At 50.8% G+C, this 12,526-nt stretch overlaps 1 protein-coding gene across 1 annotated transcript in view; it reads right to left on the reverse strand.

Moving 5' to 3' along the window:
• Nucleotides 1-6,798: 6,798 nt before the first annotated feature.
• PHLPP1 (PH domain and leucine rich repeat protein phosphatase 1) overlaps nt 6,799-12,526 on the reverse strand; it is a 207,139-nt gene continuing 201,411 nt past the window's right edge. Inside the window, exons 16-17 of the mRNA XM_065889414.1 lie at nt 10,512-10,740; nt 6,799-7,968 (exon numbers count right to left, since the gene is read on the reverse strand). Coding sequence (XP_065745486.1) covers nt 6,799-7,968; nt 10,512-10,740 — 1,399 coding nt within the window. The remainder of the gene's footprint in view (nt 7,969-10,511; nt 10,741-12,526) is intronic.

Genomic DNA, 12,526 nt, shown 5'->3' on the forward strand with positions numbered 1-12,526 from the left:
CTGCTGTGTCCATCTTCCACAGGTGTGTAGAATTCGAAGTTGCTCAAAATAAAACCCTGCCTATTGGAGAAAAACAGCTAGGAAATGGTTTTGATGGGCAGAGCAAAGGAGCATTGGTCTCTCTGTTCTTTTCCGTCCCAAGAGTGAGTCTTCAAAGCTCTGTAAAAGCAGGCCCAGGGTCCGTCTGCTCTGTCCTTGCACCCTCTGCGCTCTGCACACTTGGAAGAGGCTCTGTTTGTGGCAAGGCTTCTAGGGTAGAAGCGGTCAAGGTTATTACTGGCTCTCCATTGCAGGAAGGAATCCGAGCTGGGCATTAATGAGGAACAGCTGGTGGCAGGTGGGCCCTTCCCCCTTCTTTGTTCATTGGAGGTGGGAAGTCAGTAGCATCCCTCAGGAAGTCACGACAGAAACGTTTGAAGGCCACTGGTGGACAGGAAGAACTCACAGTGCTGGATCTCAGTGACCACCCTGCGGGGCTGGGATTTAAAGAGAATTCCGAGCTTGGGGTTGGTCCTTTGCGACCTCAGACCTGGAGACCCACCCCGTCTCCCTGCATTCTTGGTTATGTGGGTCTCTGCAGTAGTAGCGTCATCTTTTTAAAAATTTATTTATTTTTGGCTGCATTGGGTCTTCGTTGCCGCGCACGGGCTTTCTCTTGTTGGGGCGAGCGGGGGCTACTCTTGGTGGCGATGAGTGGGCTTCTCACTGCGGTGGCTTCTCTTGCGGAGCACAGGCTCTAGGTGTGCGGGCTTCAGTAGATGTGGCACACGGGCTCAGTAGTTGTGGCTCGCGGACTCTAGAGCGCAGGCTCAGTAGTTGTGGCGCACAGGCTTAAGTTGCGCTGCGGCATGTGGGATCTTCCCAGACCAGGGCTTGAACCCATGTTCTCTGCATTGGGAGGCGGATTCTTAACCACTGCGCCACCAGGGATGCCGAGTAGTAGCACCTTTTAAAATGTGCTTTGTTTTTCATCCTTGTGGGCCTCTCACTGTGCTCCACCAACCCCGGCACTTCTGCACAGAGTGGGGACTCAACTTCTGCCTGTAGATGGTCAACAGTTTATGAAGGAGGTTAGAGAGCCTCCATCTTTGGAAGAAAGAAAATTCCACTCAGCAGAGCAACAGTTTGGATTCTGCCTAGAATTGGGCACTGGGTGAACTCTCGAGATCATCATTCCTGCCCCACGATGCTCAGACTGGATGGAAATGGACAGGAGAGCCACCACTGTGGTCACACAGGTGGGCTTGGGCTTTCCTGCCCATGGCCCTTTCTTTCCCCAACACTCAGCATCTCATCCCTTAGAACATGTGTTGGTAACAGAAAAGGAGTGAAGACAAAACCCAACACGTTGTAATCGAAGGAATATCACGATGAGATTTTAAATTTGAAAGCTGGAGGACTCAAAAATGTTTACATGAAGGGTATATGCCAATTATATGCAGACAGCATTGAAATACATGCCCAATGAAGTTTCCAGGAAAAAAGTCCTGTGGGTTTACCTGTGAGAGATGGTGGTTTCAGCTCCTGAGGAAAAAGTGTGGGTGATTGTGCTTAGGATAAGCAGGGGTGGGCCACATTTCAATGAACTATCTTTAACCTACTGAAACGCTCTAGGAAAAGGAGTATTTGAGTAGTTCTTAAGATGCATTGTAGACCATCAAACAAACAAAAGACTTTATTTTGCATGCATGATTTATTCCTGGGTTACAGGGCAATTTCTGTTAAGTGGAAAACTGACTTAAGAACCTCCAGATGAGACTTCCCTGGCGGTCCAGTGGTTAAGACTTCACCTTCCAATGCAGGGGGTGCGGGTTCGATCCCTGGTTGGGAAGCTAAGATCCCACATGCCTCGGGGCCAAATAAACCAAACCATAAAACAGAAGCAACATTGTAACAAGTTCAATAGACTTTAAAAATGGTCCACATCAAAAAAAAAAAAAAAAAAAAAAAAGAGCCTCCAAATGTTAACTGCAAAGCAGTTTTCTTAAAGACTCAGAAAGGGAAATGACCTGTACATGAGTTCAGGAAAAGGCAACAGCTGGAGTTGCGCCATTTGGGAAAATGATCTTAGTTGCCATTTCAACTTTCTTCCAATAGATAAGATTAGGAATTAGGGGGAAGTTCAGTTTATTGGAATAAGACCTAAGAAATAGTAATGACTAGAAAGTACTTGAAATTTCAGCCTGAAGCCAGTTTTACTTCCACGGCTTTAGAAGAAGAGAGGAATGACAGTGCGAGAAGTTCTAGTCATAAGCAGACGGGAGAAAGTTCTCCGCGTGTTCTGCCATTCCCCCTCTGAACAGGATAGAACATTGTGTTTCTGATTTAGAAGAAAATGGAAGGACTAATGAACTGGAGCCCAACAAAAGCAGCACTTGTTTATGGGTCCTTAAATTCAGGGCAGGGGACAGCGTGGCTTTCTACTTTACCACACAGCCTGAAAAGTGGAAGGCGGCCTCGGGGACCCCTTGGGCCCTTTCTTCCTGTCAAGGTTCAACCTTAGTCTTCTAGAAGGCAGGGGGCAACATGTAGGGCCTGTAGTCTGCCCTCAACTGGCTGAGACCAAGACCTCAGGAGGTCAGCACAGCCACCGTGGCACCCAAGCCCCGCTGCATTTGTGGTCCTGGGCAGCGGACCCAGAGCTGAGCACACTGGCGGCTCTGGCTGGTGCTTCCTAAACGCGTGGCGTGAATGGACATGGTGGATCGGGTGGGTGTGAGGTTGGCTGTGGAGCTTGCTTCCTATCTCTCACCCAAAGCTTCGTCTGCTAGGTGTAGTTCCTGCTTTGTTACTGATCAGGGCAGTGGATCTGCCAAGCTAAGTCTGAACTTGGTTGCGATTTTGGTAAAGGTGGGGTGAGGGGACAACCTTGAGAGCCATCTTTCAAAGACGCAGCAATAGGAATCAGTTCACAACAGGTGAACAACAATAGGGAAATAAAGTTTGCACAGATCCATTTGCACAAAATGCATTTTGGGGGGATGAACTGAAAGCAAAAGAAATTCAATGGCAAGAAATGAGGAAAACCTATTTTTTCTACCATGACATCATCCCTCCCTCCTGTAACAGTTCCAACAGATGTTTCCTAGGAGTTTTTGGTTTTTTTTCCTCTCTGGGAGTTTTCAACTTAAAGAACTACTTTTTCTGTGTTCCCAATTATTTTCTATCTGACCACCCTTAGTTCTTTACTTACAACAATGACAATACTTCCACTTACATAAGGCTTTACTATCTACAAATTACGTGGTTTGATCACTGGGGAGGAAGGGAGGGCAGATACCACATTGTACAAAAACCCCACACTGTCCAAAAATTCTATTTCCTGACGTGTCCAAGTGAATTCAAAGTGCCTTCTGAGGAGTGTTCGCATGGGAATTGTGCTTTGTCCTCGTTGGGCAGTGCCAGCAATGAGCTGATGTTGTCCTATTAGATCCAAGGCATATTAGGGGGTTTTTATTTATTCTTCCCTACGGGGAATGGAGAATTGGATGTTGGAGACTGACTTCCTCTCTCCCAGGTCGATGCTATGATTCCAGCTACACATCTTGATATGTCTGCACGTCAGTGTCCCTAATATTTCTCTGACTACTTAATAGTGCTGGAGATTGCTTTCTGTCAGGTGTCTAGGAATGAAAGTAACTGAAACTTTCTTTTGGAAGAGGGGCAGGAGAAAGACCAAGAGTCATGCCCATTTCCACCCAAAATCTAATCTCACCAGCAGGTGGTGCTGTGACAAAAGCAATCTAGAGAAACCAGGTCAGATTGGGAGTCGGGGCTCCTGAGCCTGGCCCTGGTGCCCTCCGGAAAGCCACTATTCCGTGGGCACACACGTGGCAGCCTGTGGCTGATCCAACACCAAGCAACCTCCAGGGCCCTCGGTAGGGAGCTCTGAGTCTATTAGCAAGGCTGCGAGCCCCGTCAGAGCTTCCAGCCTCTTACCCACCCACCCGCCAGCCCTCTCCCCAATTCGCTGGCCTTCCCAGCAGGAAGGACAGTGTGGGGCGGGGCTGGGGGATGCCCTTCCCCCTCAGGCTCACCCTGGAGATCCCGTGGCTTTGAGGAATCTTCAATTAAGCAGTTCACAGTTTTATAAGCAGTTCTGCATACATTATTAGATGCTTCCTTGCTGAGAAGTCAAAAGAAACTCCTCCTCAGGCAATAACTGGGAGACTCCTAAGCAAGAGCAAGGAGGCCTAGAAGTAGGTCTCCGCGTCTTTAGCCGCTTAACATGTGCTCATCTCTTACTTTTGACCCACATGCCTATTTACCCCAAGCTTCCAAAGGGCAGTTTTGTCCTTTATCTCCATAGTGCCTTATATGCGGCGTGTGCTCAATGTGACTTAATGGTCTAAGAAGCAAGCAAGCGCTGAACTCACGGCCTTAGGAAAACAGCAGCGCCAAGCCTGTGCCCCTTCTCCCAGTCGGCCACACACGTTAGGACGTGAGCTGAGCCCCCACTTGGGACTTGCTGGTCCCAGCAGCTGTCCCTGGCACAAGCAGTTGCTGTGGGACCCATCGTGGACTCCTCAAATTATTGCTGCCTCTGTTGGCCATGCTCAGGGCAGAAGTGTTGGTGGCTCCTCTGGAAGGGAGCTGCTGTGGAATCGGATTCGCACTGACCATCTGGGCAGGCCCCGCTCCAGGCAACAGGTGAGCCCTGTCCACAGGGGATTTAAGCACCGAGGAGGCCAGAGAGCCAGCCCAGATCTTCTGTAGTGACTATGGCACTGGGGTGAAAACCCAGAGCCTTCCAAGTCTGCTCCGATCCACCTGGAGCAGAGGGACGACAGGGCAGCAAGGTGCTGCTGAGTGGGGCTGGGCGCAGGGACCCTCAGATGGTTTTGTTCCGGCTCTAGAGCAGAGAGCTCTGCCCGGGCTTGGGCAGTCTAGTTCCTTGGTCACTGGGTCCCTTATGGGCTGAGAGGAACTCAATCTCCTTCCACAGCCTTAGTGGTTTTCAAAGTACACAGTGTACAAGTAGCCTGACGTCCGGAATGAAGAACGGACGTCACCAAGACAAGGGGGGGGGGGGGGTCCTCTGATCTGACCACCCAGCGAGGGGATGGACAGCCCATTACCGAGTCTACAAGAAAGACTAGTTGCCATGTCCTGTCACTGAACCAGCCAGGTACCACTGGAGGGTAGATCTGAAGAAGGAAAACCATTCTACCTGGGAAGCTAGTCCACATGAAACAAGAGAGAAGACCCACAGCATCTCCAAAACATGGTTCACAAGATGCAGGGTCGGCGGGGAGGGGTGGGGCACTAGAGTCTGTAAATGGGGCCAGTAAGTCAGCTAGGAATACGGGATTTCCTAGTGGACCCCACTGCACTGACATTACTTCTGCTAGGGGTAGAGAGCGAGGCAACCAGCTCCGGTGTACATTGTTAATCAACCATACTCCAATTTTTATAAAAAGATCTATTAACATGTTCAGGTGATTGAGGGGGCCTTGAGAGACCTGGAAACCAACTTGGCTTTGTGGGAGTTTTCCAGGGATCTCCTCTATGCAACCTCATCTATTCCCCTTTTACCGTCTACCCTACACAATAACAAGAAGAAACAGAAAGGCTGTAAGACCAGCTACGCGTATTGTTAACCACAGGGTTGATTTCACTACGTTCGTTCAATGTAGGTTAGCCTGTTGGGTATTTTCCCTTAAAAAAAAATCAAAGTCGGAAATATCTGATGACCCCAAAGTTACATGCATTCATTCCAAACCCAAGCTGGGTGGGATCATCTGCAAGACACATCTGGCTCTTGAGACAAAAGCAGATGGGTCCAATACTTGTAAATTTTATATTTATTATAACAAAAATGACATGTTCATTTGTGCATTCTGCTTTAATATAACTCTTGGTATGTAAATGATCTAACTGAATTCTATACAGTCATGCTGATTGTGGCAGCAGTAAGGAACACAATTAAAAAGTGTCTACAAAAGAGGCTGGGTGGAAACAGGAGAGGAAGAAAAAGGGTCAGAGGCCCCTCGGGTGCAGGTTCGTTTCCAGTGGCCTAAGGTCCACCTTATTTGAACAGCAATGCTCTCAGCAATGCTCGGGCTCATCATTCAATGAATTAAAAAGGTGGGGGGATGAGGGGGTATGGGCAGGAAGGTGTGTCAGAGGGGGAGGGGAGGGAAGTCAGTTGTTTAGTCCCTTATGCCAAAACTACAAAACATGTGAAGCATCACTATACAACACTGAGCTATTTACAATAGAAATTTTTCAATCAACTGTTCTCTCAGAGAAAATTAGTGAATCCAGTGACTTAGGTCACCTGACAGAGTAAAGCAACTCCTAGGAGTTAGTCTCCATATTCTACAAATGTCTATCATTTTCAAGACAAAAAAAAAAAAAAAAAAAGGCTTTCCCCCCCCCACCCCCCAGCAAAGAAATACAGAATTACAGTATTATTAAATCATTTAGCACTGGCAACCTGCCCTGCCTTCCAGACAAACAAAACAACACAAAGCCACTTTAAAAAGTATTACATTATCATTAACTGTTTCTCTGTAATATATTAAACCTTTTGTTCTTTGTCTTTACACATCTGATATGTTAGGGGAAGAAGTTAACAAATTTAAATCATATTGGTACAGCATCACGAGAAGAAAAGTGGTAATTATTTTAAAAAATGACCAACAGAAGGGGAACCTACAGACTGGCTGCAAAGACAGGCTGGGAAAGCGTCTGGGAGAAGGGCGTGGAGTAAACCCCTGCTTTAACGGGAGCCTGGGAGGCTCTGGCAACTCAGCCTTTGTTGGTTAGTTTATTTTTAAGCAGCACGCGCGTGGGTCATAGCGGTGTGTCACAGCAGTCTGGCAGCTGGTCCCCCGGGCACTGCCGCGGCGGCGGCTGCACGTGGAGCTGTGAGGGCGGCGGCGGTGGTGGCGGCGGCGGCGGCTGCTGGTGTTTCATGATCTCTTTGACCTCCTCCTCCAGCTCTGGGGGAATGATGAACTGATCATCAGGATCCGGCTGAGCCGGGGCTGCAAAATAGCCCCCCGGCTTGCGGAGAGGCGCGTCCGTGGCCACCTCTATCACGTTGTGGCTCCGTTCCTGGGGCGCCACGGAGCCGTTAGCCCTCCGGCGCCCCATGGTCCCCACGGCGGCACAGTCCGCCCTCCGGGGCAGGGCCGGCTCGTCCTCGTTGGCGATGATGACGATGCCCTCGTCGCTGGCCTCGGCCGGCAGCTGCAGCAGGGGCTGCTGCCTCTCCTTCTCCTTGGCGCGGCCACAGTGGATGTCCACCTCCACCTCCACCCGGCTGCCGTTGGTGAAGACGCCCTCGATGGGCTCTTCGTCATCGCTGTCGAGGCCGTTGTCGGAGAAGGCGCTGGAGAAAGTGGCGCTGGACAGCTGGCGCTGGAAGGAGCTAGACGGGCAGGCGGGGTGCAGCGAGCAGCGCGGCTCGCTGGGGCAGGCGGGGCTGCTCTCGCTCAGGGCGCCCGGAGGGGGCTCGTCCGAGGCCGTGGACCCCACCTCGCTGCTCATCTCGGACGTGGAGAGCTCGCTGCTCATCTCCGAGGCCAGGCCGCTGCTGGACGACGGCACGCCCAGCCCGTCGGCGGGCCGCTCCTTGATGACCATGCTGACGGAGGGCGGGAAGGTGCCGGGGCTGGGCGGCGGCACGGGCCCGCCGGCGCCGAGCTCGCAGCAGCAGAAGCTGTCCTCGGGGACGCTGAGCTGCACCACCACGGCGCTGACGCTGTCGCGGCAGCCGTAGCTCTGCGCCAGCGTGCACAGTTTCTTGGCGGCGGCCAGAGCGTCGGGGACGTTGCGCACGGCCCCCACGGCCTCCTCAATGGACAGGCTGTCCCACAGGCCCTTGCTGCCCAGGATGAAGAACTCGTCCTGCGGGGTCAGGGCCACGGACTGCACGTGGGGGCGGGGCACCACGCTGGGGTGCAGGAACGTGTAGCCCAGGATGCGCGTGGACTCGGTCACTCCGTTCACTTTGCCATCCTGGAAGAAGAGGGGTTTCCAAACAGACGTTACCACGGAGCACGCGGGGCGACGTGCGGCTTCCCTGGGGCCTCCTGCCTGGGGGACCACCGGAGCGTGACACGCGGTCCACAGGGGGAGGGGCTGCCCACCCTCCTGAGAGTGGTTCATGTCCACCTGTCATCAGAACCCTGGGGCAGAAGCCCGGGACAGGTAAGAAGCAGGAGGGACAAATGGAAAGTATCTCAGTTACTCCCTTTATTGGGACCCGTCTATCTCCAAAGCAGACCATCATCTGACACAGCAACATGGCTGATTAGCGCCTCCTGGAACCCACGGGGGTCCCGAGAGGAAGAGCCTTGCTGAATGCTCCCGAGGCGCAGCCCCCGAGGCAGGTGCGTTCCAGATAACGCCCGGAATCTTAGGTCACTCCCCAAAGCACATCAACCATCAGGGGCAGTAATGTCTGAAGGTCCAGAAGTGAGGGGAGAGGCACTGTTTTAAACGTAAGAAGGTTAAAAACAATTGGTGGGGAAATCTTGGGGTGACTAGCTGGGTACAACTGATCATGTTTGGAGAGGTAGATGCTTAAGGAGAAGTGCCAGGTCCTACCGCTTCCCTGAACTCACTTCCCTGGCAGCAAATGGAGACGACAAAGTCTCCTGCTTCAGTCCAGCCGAGTTCACGCCACTTAAACCACGAACCAAAGTTTCAGACCACTTGCCAATAAAAAGCCTTTACTCTGAAGCTGGAGGAGAGGAGGGGAGAGAACCCCAGGGTGTACCTGCTCGGTTCTTTATTCTTCAAGTTTGAGGTTCTCGGGTCTAGGACGTGCCTCTACATGCCCCTATTTTTAACAGCTTTTCCAGAGGAGGCTCCATTCGGACAACTTTTATGTGTGTCTGGGATGAGGGAATAGTGATGGTCAAACCATCTCCCTCGAAGCAAGTGTTTCTTCCGGAGAATACCCATTCCCTTCCCAACCCTACCACGTTCCTTCATTTGGGAGTACATCCCCCAGCTCCGCAGACAATCCCGCCACGCATACAAGCAGGCAGCACAATTCGAAGTAAAATTACTAAAGCAGGGCTTCAAGCACCATTTTCAACTCTCTTAATTCTCCTAATATATTTGTTCTTCCCCAAAATGTGGAATTTCGGCAAAAATTACCCTCGCTGTTCTGCCCAACCCTTTAAGATCTCACCACATCAGAATCAATGATTTTGTCTGTGTGTGTGTGTTTGGTGGTGGGGGGGCATACCTCAAGGCAGGGAAATTAAAGAAAACCAACACAGCGATACAGACAAAGCGAGGAAGAGGGAGGCAGAGAAAGCAGGAGAAACCTCTGAAGCACCAACTGTGACGCATTTATGTAGCAGAAATGGTTAATCTTTGCATCGTGTCATGTTGAACATTTGATTCAATACGTTTAATAATTTCATTCAATCCCATCTGAGACTGTCTAGTGTCCATTTTAATCCTCTCTGCTCTTAGAACAAGCAGGGAACTAAAATCTACACGCGGCCTCCTTTGCCAGACCCTCGTGGTGGAGCCCGAGTCTTTATCTTTCTCATGGCCCTTGGTCAAAGTCTACCGGGAGTCACAGTCCTTCTCTACTGAGCTGCAAACGTTCACCACTGCCTACCCGAGCTACACATGCTTCCAGGGGTTTTATCCACAAGACTGGACACCTCCTGGGGGCAGACGTGTGTCTCCGGGGATCACGTCTGTAGCCCACATCATGTTTCAGGTACGCAGCAGGTGAGCCACACTGTAGGATGAGCTAGTGAGTGGAGCACAATTCCTCCAGCCCACTTTGGAAGCTGCGCTACAGGGAATCTTCTGTCACGAAGACTGACACCCGCGTTTCTCAACAGCGGCACTCTTGACATTTTGGGCCAAACCACGCTCTGCTGTGGGGCTGTAGGGTGCTCAGCAGCATCCCTGGCTTCTACCTGCTGCATGCCCCAAGCGTTTCTGTTGTGACAACAACAATGTCCTCGGACGTTAGCAAGTGTCCTGTGGGGGGGAGATGGCCCCTGGCTGAGAACCGCTCACTGCCTTACTCAAGTGGAGCAGATGGCATGAACCAAAGTAACTCCTCCTTACATGTACGCCGATGCGCACACGCGACTCGTAAGACAGGACAGACACACGGCTATGCCCACTTTACGGAGGACGAGTCTGAGGCTTCAAGGTTTCAAGGTCGTAGCCCACAAGCTGCAGATCTAGGACAGGAGGACCAGCGGCGTGACTTCAGGGCTGGAGGCTTCAGCCCCCCGCCGAAGCGCCTCCGAAGAGCGGCTGTGAGGATGAGACGGTACCGTGGCACAGCCCTCGATGCAGAAAGGCCGTCGATAACTATTTTATTACTCTGTATATTGTAATGTCTCCAGACACATCACACGCAGAGTTTGCTCTGTGCTACTCCGGATGTGGAATTTTAATTTTAAACCAACTGCAATGTTTAAAGAACGTCCTTTGGTGGGAAAAGCTGTCTGGCTGATTCTGCCACGATCCTGGCCCCGTCCTCCCCCGTCCTGAGGAAAATCCCTCTTCCTTACCTCTGTGATAATGGCCTTGTGCCGTTTGATTCTCTTCAGTTCTTCCTCACAGCTCATAACGTATGACCTGGCCAGAGGCAGCGGCTTCCCGTCCCGACACAGAACCGTTTGGCACTTGCCTACATTAGCAGAGGTCAAGGTGAAGGGTCCTCCTGGGTCCACAGGGTCATGCTTGATATGACAAAGGACAGCAGCACCTCCAAGTTTCTGCCCAGCAGTTCCAAGCTTCCTGGAAAACGGAGAGACGGGATAAAAACCCACACACGCCTGTCACATGTAGTTTTGCCAGACTGTACCCCTGGACGGGGCTAGGAGGAAAAACAGAACTTGGGGCTCCACCAGGCCTCTTTCACCAAAGCAGGCACTGCTCAACTCAGGAAAAGAGCCTGTGGAATCTGACACACACATACACACACACACACACACACACACACGGAGAGGTGTCTGCTCACAACTGGGGCAGGTGTCACTTCACCACGGAAGACCCAAGGAGCTGCTGTGGAATCAAGGAGCCCTTATCCTGCTGCATCCAGCCTGCCACTCCCGAATCGGCGTGCCCGAAAGACAGGGGGAATGACCGCTTCTTTCTTCATCCCCCTCTCTAAATCCCCTCTGCTCCCGAGAGAGGACAGCCGGACTGACCACTTAACAGGAGCAGGTGTAAACACACTACACCCACTGACACTTCAGAATTACCTGACCACCCTCTCTCTTTATTAGGATGTTTGGGGGGACATGCTTTCAAGTACTGGACCATTCATGTTCTTGTCCTATACAGTGCAGACTTTCTAGATGAGTGATGTCTATTCTAGAATATTCACAGAAAGGACATTCTAGTAATGAAGCTCCGAAGTGCTTTTATTCACCATCAGTCCATACACGTATTGAATACACAAGACACCTGCAAGTTCTAACAATCAGAAGGAGGTGAGAACTCTTATCAGAGGCCCCACAGACGGCAGTGCCTCCCAGACGGATCCTGAGTAGACAGACCCCTGTTTACAAGGGCAGAGACCCTGTCTAGCTTAGGCAAGGGGCACCACTAGCGATGGAAACCAGGGCTGCCTGTTCATATAACTTAGGATGTCAGGCACAGAGAACACACAGTTCTCCTGAGGGCTGAAAAGATCACCACACACCCCATATCCTGTTAACCAATAGGGAAAATAAGAGGCAAGCAAATGACCTAGAGATGGGCTGACACCCTGGATCTCCAAACTCCAACTTCTGCACATCTACGACCAGACCGGACTTTAGGCCCTGCCAAGGCAGCACTGCTTTCCTCCTGTCAAAGGCACAATGATTTCTCCCGGCAAAGCCAGAATTAGGATGGTATTTGTGAGGAGTACAGCTAGTAATCAGAGTTTGAGGTTCTTAATTCTTATCCAGTGTTTGGGGGTCTATAAAAAGCAGACCGCTTAGGAGTGTGTGAAGGGTGTGTGTGTGTGTTATGTGTGTCTGTATGTATGAAATGTGTTTGCTTTTTTCCTAAAAGAAGACGGTGGTCAAAACAGAAAAGTAGAGAGATGTGTAGATAGATGTCCCTGTCTTATACCTTATGGCATTAAGGTATTTAGAACAATGACTGGTATATATTAAGGGCTCACTAAATATTAGTTATCAGTGTCAGTTATTAACTGCACATGCCCACTGAGAATCTGAAAGACAGGTGAGTCAAGCAGCAAAGAACCCCACTGGGCTTGCCTCTACTGAGCTCTTCAAGAGTATTCATGACTTAGGGGAACTTTCAAGGCTTCTCTGGACCAGCATTCCTTAGCAGACACTTTTTCTACTCCTGTTGCAAAGATACTTCCTCTGGCAGATTATCAAGGCAGGGAAAAGGGAGAGAAAGAGAAAAGATAGTCATTGTTCTCATGACCTTTAGAGCACTCTCCACTTCCTGGTCCCACAAGAGCAAGTGTCTGCAGTACAATATTAATAGGCAGTTCCTTTACAACCTACAAAGCCTTTAAAGCGGCAAAAGAGCGAGCAACTCTTCGAATGTGGGGATGCTC

Source organism: Phocoena phocoena, chromosome 13, assembly GCF_963924675.1.
Source record: "Phocoena phocoena chromosome 13, mPhoPho1.1, whole genome shotgun sequence".
In the NCBI taxonomy this organism is placed as follows: Eukaryota; Metazoa; Chordata; class Mammalia; order Artiodactyla; family Phocoenidae; genus Phocoena; species Phocoena phocoena.